The 11,061-nt window shown below is 38.9% G+C and overlaps 1 protein-coding gene across 1 annotated transcript; it reads right to left on the reverse strand.

Annotated features, from left to right (window-relative positions):
* Nucleotides 1–463: 463 nt before the first annotated feature.
* On the reverse strand, nt 464–10,674 carry LOC101390980 (cytoplasmic polyadenylated homeobox-like protein 2). Its single transcript, XM_014784788.2, has 3 exons — nt 10,662–10,674; nt 3,981–4,177; nt 464–1,345 (listed from the first exon to the last, which is right to left on the reverse strand). The coding sequence occupies exons 1-3, from the start codon at nt 10,672–10,674 to the stop codon at nt 464–466; spliced, it is 1,092 nt and encodes a 363-aa protein (XP_014640274.2).
* Between the last annotated feature and the right edge of the window lie 387 nt (nt 10,675–11,061).

The following is an 11,061-nucleotide window of genomic DNA, read 5'->3' on the forward strand; positions in this document are numbered from 1 at the left end:
GGGAGGACATATGGCTGCTGCCCTGGCTCCATGGAGTAGGAGCTTTACAGCAGCAGCCTTGTAGGCCTCTCATCCAAAGGCTGCTGCAGTGGGGTCTTTCATATTCTTGTACTTCCTGTTGGCTATCTCCCCTCTGAGGGAGAGACAATATCTGGGGCAGGTGCTGTGCAAAAGCCTCTCTCTTCTGAAGCACAAATTGCTTTGGATTTGGCAACTGCTGTTGTACGATGGTTGTCTTGCTGCATTTGTGTTTGTTGGTTTTGTGCTCCGTCCTCTAGCCCAGCTTTCTCCAGAGCACTATAAACTGCATGGTCAGGGAGTGTGACACTGGTGGACACTGCTGCCTGACCAGAAGGGATCAACAGCTCGTGGAGCTTTCCTCAAGACAGCATTTCTGTTCAGGCTCTGGAGAGGCCTTTGCCTTGGGCTGCTGTGTGGATGACCATGGAATGACCTATGGCTGTTATTTCCTGGAGCCATATTCTTGATCCCAGCAGTGGACCTTTGCAGACCTCTCATCCCAAAGATGCTGCGTTTCAGAATTGGGTTGCTCTGCAGCTCCTTGATGCATACCTTGCCCAAGAGGCATTGGCAGAGACTTGAGGTGCAGAGGTGCGTGCTGCAGCTGAGAACATAGGGGCTGTCCATTAGTTTGAGAACACCCACTCTGCTCTTGTGACCAAAGGGAGGACACCTGCTGCCCTAAATCCCCACAATTCAGGTGCATTAGATACTGATCCTGGAACAGCAGATTCTCTTGATAATCCTGAGGCTGTTGAGGCTGCTGTACATGACATCGGCAACCATTCTGCTGCAGGCCTTGAAATAGTGAGTAATGACAATGGGCCTTCTCCTGCTGCTGCTGCCTCTCTCCCTGCACACTAGAAACATGGTGCAGAATGAAGGGCCTTGCGTGCTGGCTTTCTTCTCTCCCAGGCTCATCTCTCTCAAAATACTGCACAGAAGATGGAGGAGGCTGAAGAAAGAGTGCTGATTTGTAGCTGGAAAATGGATAGGCAGGACAAAGTTTACTTCCCGTGTCACCTTGGTACTCCAAAGCACAGCTTGGTTCCTTTCTAATGCCTGGGATCACAGTGTCACCTGAGCCATCCTGTTGACTGGGAACTTCCTGTGTCTCTAGAGAAGAATAGCCAGCTCTACCCAGTAGAGCCTCCTCGGTAGAAGAGAAATTCTGCTCTGTGGTGTAGCTGGGAGATTCTGCCTGAGTATCCTGAAGGCTTAAAAATGAATGACCTTGGACAGGGAACTCATGTCGTTTCCAAACAGTAAACATTCTGTGTCTTTCTCTGGGAGGCAGTCGGGCTCTTTTGTTCTGGAACCAGTTCTAAAGAGAAAAGAGAGTAGTGTTTTATCAAATTGACTTATCTGGTTATATTCCACAGTGCACTTCTGTAATGTAGGAGAGAATTTTGTAGTTAAGCCTAGTCTCAGCGGTATCACTGACTTTCCTCCTGACCTTGAGTAAGACATAAAAAGTAAAGGCAGTCTTTCCTGGGGCTGCACATGTGATTATGGAAGCCATGCTGTACACAATTCCAAAATTCCAACCACCTCCACAGTCTGCAGTGGCCCTTCTGTACACGCAAACCTTGGCCCTTCAAAATCTCCCCCCAGTGTGTTTGCAATCCTCTGTTCAGACAGAACTGACTCCCAGCTGTTCCCTAAACACACTGAATTTCTCCCACAACTTCAGTCTACTCAAGCTGCTGCATCAGAATGAATTCATGGCTTGATGTATTCTAACTCATGTTCTCAAATTCATTGTTTTCAAAGGCTGTACATAAACCTTTTGAGTTTGAGGCAAGAGTTTGAGTCATAACTTGACTGTATATTTCATAAGTGACTCTAAGCATTTCATTTTAACACCTCTAGTCTCCATTGTTTATCCTTTGTAAAATGAGGATAATTATACAAGCCAACCCATAATCCCCAGGACTGTAGGTGAGCTGGAAATGATAAAATGCTTTTTTAGAGAATCAATCCTAATAAGCTATGGTTGCTATAGGCAGTTAGAGTCATGCAGCCTACGCAACAGTGCCTGGGGACCTTCTGCCATCTGCTCACTCCTGAAACCGCCCTCTGTCTCCAAGTTCAGAATTGCTTTAGGCCATTAGTATCACTGAAGCTAGAAGGATCTCTGGTCCCCTCATGATGATTCTTTAAAACAAAACTGACTGTACACAATGAACCTGACACCTCCAAGCACACTTTCTCGTTTTCTCCTCATGACTCTACAACATAGATAATTTTACAGAAAGCTGAGTTGCAAGAGTCAATTTGTCAGAGATTATAGGGTCAATTAGAAGGTGGAGCTCATGAGGACCCAACCGAAAAACAAGTGCTCACTTCCTCTAGTCTAACAGCCTGCTCTGATCCTTCCCCCAACTGTACTTGCTTCCTGATCACATCATGGGCACTTTCTCTAAGCACATGCAGCTCGGTTCAATTCAAGGTCATTTGAATGGTCAGATCTGTGAACTTCCTGTTATAAATCTATCCCTGTGACAAGATTGGAGGATAAAAATAAATGATTAAAAAACAGTTTGACCTTGAGAAACCCAGTGGTCATAAATCCAGAAACGTAAAGAAAATACAGTATAAATTTTTTTTGTGTGTGTGAGGAAGATCAGCCGTGAGCTAACCTCCATGCCAATCCTCCTCTTTTTGCTGAGGAAGACCAGCTCTGAGCTAACATCTATTGCCAATCCTCATCCTTTTTTCCCCCAAAGCCCCAGTAGATAGTTGTATGTCATAGTTGCACATCCTTCTAGTTGCTGTATGTGGGACGCGGCCTCAGCAGGGCTGGAGAAGCGGTGCGTCGGTGCGCGCCCGGGATCCAAACCCGGGCCACCAGTAGCGGAGTGCACGCACTTAACTGCTAAGCCACGGGGCCGGCCCCTAAAAATGTTTAAGTATTTGACTACTCTGAATTCTTTCCTGGTCATTGCCTTTTTCAGAGTTTCTACTTACTTATATGAAATCATTAACTTGTATTTTTCTTGAAATGTTTCCAGCTCATGAAGCTCTTATAATATGATAACATCATTACTTACATAGTATTTGCCCCCTCTTTTATCCTCCAAAGCTACTCTTGCATTCCCTTTCTTATTTCCACTGAGATAATTTCCTCCTATTGTCAAGCAATCAATAAATTCCATGATCTATGAACAATTTCAGAACAAAGAGAAATATGGAAATATTCTTGATTGTGTGTATGGAAAAAAGAGTACAACTCTAATAAAATTTCACGGAGCTATTACCAATCATTTCTAAAAACAATCATATCAGAGATTCTCCAAACAAAATTTGGTTCACACAACAAATGGCTATGAAACACCTGCTAAAGCTGTGATGTACTGTGCCAGGTGGTGGGACACTATTGATCCAAGTCCTTTCTCTTGTACTTCAGACTTGTGTATCCAACTGTTTACTTACTATTTCCTCTTGGAGGTTTAACTGGCATACCAAACTTAATATGTCCAAAGTGAAACCCCTAATGCCTCTGGCATAAAACCACTCCATTCCAGGCCTTTCTATCTTCAAGGCAACTCCAATCTTCCACTTGCTTAAGCCAAAATTTTGGAGCCCTCTTTATTGGATATACAGTGAGAGAATGCAAAGGTCTCTCAGCAAACTATTAGGCTCCACCTTCGAAATAATAGTTCTCTATACTTCTACAGTCAGCACCCTGGTCCAAATCATCATTGTCCTTATCCAAGATAATTACAACCAAATCTTAACTGGTCTTTGCTTCCAGACTTGCCCCACAATAGTCTATTTTCCATAAAACACATACCTGACATATACATGCCCACACTGAGATGAATAAGAACAATGACCAGATGTCAACACATCGTTCTGTGTGATGAAATGCTATTGAACTTTTTCAGAACTCTTTACATTTTCTATATTATCTACAAAAAGACACATGAATGCACAGCTTTGAATATTTCACTTACATCAATTACATATACTTGACAATGTAGTTGTCTGGCCAGTTCTTTTCGAGTGGTAAAGTCAGGGTAAGGAGTCTCTTCAAATGTCCGATTGAGAGTGTACAATTCATCCTTAGAAAATTTATGTCTTTGTTTTCCCTTTCCTCCTCTCCATTTTGTTCCTTTTACTTCCTTATGACCATCTTCTTCAATTGGAGATCCTGAAAAATATATAAATAGAAAGAGGAAAGCATTGAGGGATACTTGTAGTATCTAGAAAAAGGAAAGTGTTCACTGGCTAACCATTCATAAAAGATTTTTAAAAAGTGGAGCCCTACCTCATACCTATTTATAATAATGAGATTACTAATGGGTTAAAGGCCTATCTTTAAAATTATGATGAGAAAATAAGATTTATGACCTCTAGGGTAGGGAATCAACTCAATAGCACTAGCAACAAGGGTAGGGAAGGATTTCTCTAGTTTAATGAAAAGTCACACACTATAAAGGAAGAGACTGATGAAAAAATGCTCAGCCTAATCAGTAATTGAAGAAATACAAATAAACCAGCTCACACTCATCTGATAACCAACAATTTAAACGTATGGGGGTGGGCCGGTTCGGATCCTGGGCATGCACCGACACACCACTTGTCAAGCCATGCTGTGGCAGTGTCCCATATAAAGTGGAGGAAGATGAGCACGGATGTTAGCCCAGGGCCAGTCTTCCTCAAGAAAAAAAAGAGGAGGATTGGCAGATGTTAGCTCAGGGCTGATCTTCCTCACCAAAAAATAAAATAAAATAAAAAAATATATGGGGGTAAAGTTGGGGAAGAATGATAAAGATTAAAGAAAATGGGAAATCAGGAACAGGGTTGGTATACAGTTAAATTGTTAGACCCACCTTGGAAGTAATTTTGTTATACACAATCAAATTGAAAATGCATATACCCTTCAACACAGCAATCAAAGGGCATTTGAAAATAGTAGGAAGTGTTTGTAGTGAGGTTACACGAATGGTAAAAATAAGAACAAAACAAAAAAAACAGGGTTTAACTATATGCTGTCTACAAGAGACTCATTTCAGACCTAAGGATACACATAGGCTGAAAAGTGAAAAGATGGAAAAAGACATTCCGTGCAAATAGTAACCAAAAGAGAGCATAGGTGGCTATGCTAATATCAGAGAAAACATACTTTAAGTCAAAAACTGTTATAAGAGACTAAGATAGACATTATATAAGTATAAAAGGGTTAATTTACCAATGAGATATAATCATTTTAAATATTGATGTACCAAATCTCAGAGCTCTCAAATATATAAAGCCAACATTGACAAAATTGAAGGGAGAAATAGGCAACAACATAATAGTAGGAGATTTCAATGCCCCACTTTCAATGATGGATAAAGCAACCAAACAGAAGATCAACAAGGAAACAGGACTTGAACAATACTGTAGACTAATTGGACATACCAGACATATACATAACACTCCACCTAACTGCAGAATATACATTTTTCTCAAGTGCACATGAAACATTCTCTAGAATAGACAACATGTTAGGCCACTATACAAGTCTTAACAAATTCAAGAATATTGAAATCATACAAAGTATATTTCCAATCACAGTGGAATGAAATTAGAAATCAATAGCAGAAAGAAAACTAGAAAATCCATCCATAAATCTGTGGAAATCAATCAACACACTCTCGAACAACCAATGAGTCAAACAAGTCAAAAGGGAAATTAGAAAATACCTTGAGAAAAATGAAAATAAAAAACATAACACCAAAACTTACAGGATGCAGTGAAAGCAGTGCTAAGAGAGAATTTTATAGGGCCGGCCCTGTGGCTTAGTGGTTAAGTGAGCACGCTCCGCTACTGGTGGCCCGGGTTCGGATCCCGGGCACGCACTGACGTACCGCTTCTCCGGCCATGCTGAGGCCGCGTCCCACATACAGCAACTAGAAGGATGTGCAGCTATGACAGACAACTATCTACTGGGGCTTTGGGGGAAAAATAAATAAATAAAATCTTTAAAAAAAAAGAGAGAGAGAATTTTATAGCTGTTAATGAGTACATTAAAAAAGATCTCAAATCAATGGCCTAACTTTAGACCCCAAGGGACTAGAAAAAGAACAAACTAAACCCAAACATATAATATGGAAGGATATAATAAAGATTAGAGTAGAGATAAACAAAGTAGAGAATAGAAAAAAACGGAAAATATCAACAAAACTAATAGCTGGATTTTTGAAAGGATCAACAAAATTGATAAATCCTTGGCTAGATTAACTAAGAAGATTCAAATAAAAATCAGAAGTGGGAGCATTGCAAGTAATACCACGGAAATAAAAATGAATACAAGAGAATACTATGAAGAATTGTGAAACCAAGAATGAAGAGGTTAAAAAATCTTCCCAAGAGCAAAAAACTTTGAGATAAGCTTTGCTAACTGCAGCTGTGCATATTCAGCATAATCAACTGTTGTTTAAAACTAACCAGGTCTTTCTACCCCCCCTTAGTATATGAGTGAGCCGTCTTTCCCAGGAAGTCAAGGTCCAGATGTCCAGATTTAGCCTCACAAGGCCAAATGCAGCCTGAAGATGAAAACTAACCAGAAAAGTCAAGACAGTCAAGGGAAAAGAAATTCAGTCTTCAAGGCCAAATGTAGGTTGCTGGGAAGGCATCAACCAGCAACACCACATGCTCCACCTCACCTACTTAAAACCTTAGCACATGATCTCCCTCCCCTATCAAAACCCCAGATAAAAACCCCTACCTTGACACAGGGATGATTCAAAATCCGCAAATCAATCAATGTAATACACCGCATTAAAAAAACGAGGAATAAAAACCACATGATCATCTCAATAGATGCAGAGAAAGTATTTGACAAGATCCAACATCCACTTATAATACAAACACTCAAGAAAATGGGTATAGAAGGAAAGTACCTCAACAAAATAAAGGCCATATATGACAAACCCACAGCCAATATCATACTCAATGGGGAAAAACTGAAAGCCATCCTTCTGAGAACAGGAACAAGACAAGCATGCCCACTCTCACCACTCTTATTCAACACAGCACTGGAAGTTTTGGCCAGAGCAATTAGGCAAGAAAAAGAAATAAAAGGAATCCAAATAGGCAATGAAGATGTGAAACTCTTGCTGTTTGCAGATGACATGATTTGATATATAGAAAACCATAAAGAATCCATCAGAAAACTATTAGAAATAATCAACAACTACAGCAAAGTTGCAAAGTACAAAATGAACTTACAAAAATCGTTGCATTTCTATCCGCTAATAACAAACTAGCAGAAAGAGAACTCAAGAATATAATCCCATTTACAATTGCAACAAAAGAATAAAATATCTAAGGAATATATTTAACCAAGGAGGTCAAAGACCTACACAATGAAAACTATAATACATTACTGAAAGAAATCGATGATAACATAAAGAAATGGAAAGATATCCCATGTAGATGGATCAGAAGAATAAACATAGTTAAAATGTCCATACTACCTAAAGCAGCCTACATTTTCAATGCAATCCCAATCAGAATCCCAATGACATTCTTCACAGAAATGGAATAAAGAATCCTAAAATTCATATGGGGCAACAAAAGACCCCGAATAGCTAAAGCAATCCTGAGAAAAAAGAACAAAGCTGGAGGCATCACAATCCATGACTTCAAAATATCCTACAAAGCTATTGTAATCAAAACAGCACGGTACTGGTACAAAAACAGACACTGATCAATGGAACAGAATTGAAAGCCCAAAAATAAAACCACACATCTGTGTACAGCTAATCTTCGACAAAGGAGCTAAGAACATACAATGGAGAAAGGAAAATCTCTTCAATAAATGGTGTTGGGAAAACTGGACAGCCACATGCAAAAGAATGAAAGTAGACCATTATCTTTTGCCATACACAAAAATTAACTCAAAATGGATCAAAGACTTGAAGGTAAGACCTGAAACCACAAAACTCCTAGCAGAAAATGTAGGCAGTACACTCTTTGACATTGGTCTTAGAAAGATCTTTTTGAATATCATGTCTACTCAAACAAGGAAAACAAAAGAAAAAATAAACAAGTGGGACTTCATCAGATTAACAAGATTTTTCAAGACAAATGAAACCAGGAACAAAACAAAAAGACAATCCACCAAATGGCAGAAAATATTTGCAAATCATATGTCTGATAAGGGGTTAATTTCCAAAATATATAAAGAACTCACAAAACTCAACAACAAAAAAAACCAAGCTGATCAAAAAATGGGCAGAGATATGAACAGATGTTTTTCCCAAGAAGATATACAGATGGACAATAGGCACATAAAAAGATGTTCAACATCACTAATCATCAGGGAAATGCAAATCAAAACTACGCTAAGATATCACTTTACACCATTAGAATGTCTATAATAACCATGACAAAAAATATCAAAAGTTGGAGAGGTTGTGGAGAAAAGAGAACCCTTATACACTGCTGATGGGAATGCAAACCGGTGCAGCCACTATGGAAAACAGTATGGAGATTTCTCAAAAAATTAAAAATAGAAATACCATACGACCCAGCTGTCCATTACTGGGTATCTATCCAAAGAACTTGAAATCAACAATTCAAAGAAACTTATGCACCCTTATGTTCATTACAGCATTCACAATAGCCAAGAAGTAGAAGCAACCCAAGTGTCCCTCAACTGATGATTGGATAAAGAAGATGTCATATATATATATATATACACACACACATACACATACACACAATAGAATACTATTCAGCCATAAAAAAGGCAAAATCATCCCATTCACAATCACATGGATGGACCTTGAGGGTATTATGTTAAATGAAATAAGCCAGACAGAGAAAGATAAACACCATATGATTTCACTCATATGTGGAAGATAAACTAACACACAGACAGAGAGAACAGTGTAGTGGTTACTAGGGGAAAGAGGGTAAGGGGGTGAGCACAAAGGGTGAAGGTGCACATTTATACGGTGACTGACAAATAATGCACAACTGAAATTTCACAATGCTATAAACTATTTTGACCTCAATAAAATTTAAAAAAATGAATACATAAGAGAAAAACTGAATACCAATAGAAAGAAATGAACCTAACTTTGTAGTCAGTTCATAATTACACAGAAAATTAATTCCAGTACCTTTTGAACAGTACTGACTGTACACCCTTAGCGGGATATATTCTAAGAAAAAAAAAAAACTGCCATTTTCCTTTTGAGGAGGTGGATCTGAGTTCTAACTCCCATCTCCTTGTCTGGCTGCCTTTCAGTAGTAAACATCTTTCCTTGCCACAACCCTGACATTTCTCTTATTGGCCCTACAGTGCTGTGGGGCCAAAACAAACCTGTGTTTGTGTTTAGTAACAATTGTAAACCAACACATTGGATAACCTAAAAGAAATGGAAAAATTTCTGGAAACACATAACCTACCAAGACTGAATCATGCAGAAAAAGAAAATCCAAACAGACCAATACAAGAAAATTGAATCAGTAATCAAAAACCTCCCAATAAAGAAAAGCCTAGGACTAGATGGCTTCACTGGAGAATTCTACCAAATATTTTAAGAAAAATTAATGTCAATCTTTCTCAAGCACTTCCAAAATATTGAAGAGGGGAGAACACTTCCAAACTCATTTTATGAGTTTTACCCTGCATTACCCTAATACCAAAGCTAGACAAAAATACCATAACAAAAGAAAACTACAGAACAGTATCCCTGATAAATATCGATGCAAAAATCCTTAACAAAAATACTAGCAAACCAAATTCAACATCACATTACAGGGTTTATACATCATGACCAAGTTGGATTTATACCTGAAATGCAAGGATGGTTTAACATACAAAAAAAAAAATCAATGTAATATACCACATTACCAGAAAGCACAAAAACCATTATCTCAATTGATGCAGAAAAGGCATTTGACAATTTTCAACACCTATTCATGATAAAAACACTCAATGAACTAGGAATAGAAGGAAAGCACCTCCACATAATAAAAGCCACATGAAAAACCCACAGCAAACATAATACTCAATGGTGAAAGACTGAAAGCCATTCCCACAGCAGTTTCCTGGAGGACTTAACATCCTAAAGGCACTGTGATTGAGCCACCATTGCTTTGGGGTCCCTCTGGTGCAGATTTTTGCCTCTGAGACAGAGATGGTGATGGGACCAGTGGACTCCTGGGTCCAGGAGCCTCTGACAAATGACTCACATATCACTCATTGAGCACAATGCCAACAGATACAAGACACAGACAAGCTGGAGCAGACCACAGAGCCTCCTCTCCTCAATTAGACTTCTTCTAGGAAAAAAATCAAAGCCAGAACACCAATATTTTGTGAGTCTACCTTGTCAAAGAACAGGAGTGTCAAGTCTCTTCCATACCCCAAGCTTGGAAAGTTCTAAATTATTTCTGAACTTCACAGAATATCAAATCATTTGTGAACCAGGAAAAAAAAAAATCCCAGGGCCACTTCAACAATTTTTCCAGGATAGCTCGTTTTGTTTGGTAAGGTTTTTTTTAAAACTTTCTACCCTGTTAACTTTTAAACATGCATGAAACTAAGAGAGAAGAGTGTAATGAACCTGATGATCCTATCGCTCAACTGGAATATATACCAATACATGGCCAATCTTATTTCATCCACTTACCCTTTCCACTCATCTCCTCGCCACCCCCCCCCAATATTCTGAAGTGAATCCCAGATATACCGTTTCAAAAATACTTCAATATATATCTCTAAAATATTTTTTGAATAACCAGTTCCATATTGTTGGATATTTATTTAGGTTGCTTCTAATTTCTCTTTTTTGTTCCAGTTTTATTGAGATATAATTGACAAGAAATCCTTTTTAATGTAACCAAAAGTTCATTTTCAAATACCTGAGCCTCTCAGAAAGTTCTACTGCCCTGTTCCACGGTACTGCAACCACAGACATTTACATCAGTGACATGAGCTGTCCTCAGCCTATAGACCTGCACTTTTAAAATAGGAAAGCTTGAACCCCTACAAAACACCAGTATATCAGGTAGGCTGTCTCCCAGCAAGGA

The sequence above is a fragment of the Ceratotherium simum genome, chromosome 6, assembly GCF_057802395.1.
Source record: "Ceratotherium simum simum isolate JZ-2026a chromosome 6, ASM5780239v1, whole genome shotgun sequence".
Lineage (NCBI taxonomy): Eukaryota > Metazoa > Chordata > Mammalia > Perissodactyla > Rhinocerotidae > Ceratotherium > Ceratotherium simum.

Coding starts and splice junctions, on each gene's coding strand:
- LOC101390980 (XM_014784788.2), bottom strand. Junction 1,346..3,980: donor GTCAAGTATATGTAATTGAT/GTAAGTGAAATA, acceptor TTTTCTCTTTAG/AACTGGTTCCAGAACAAAAG.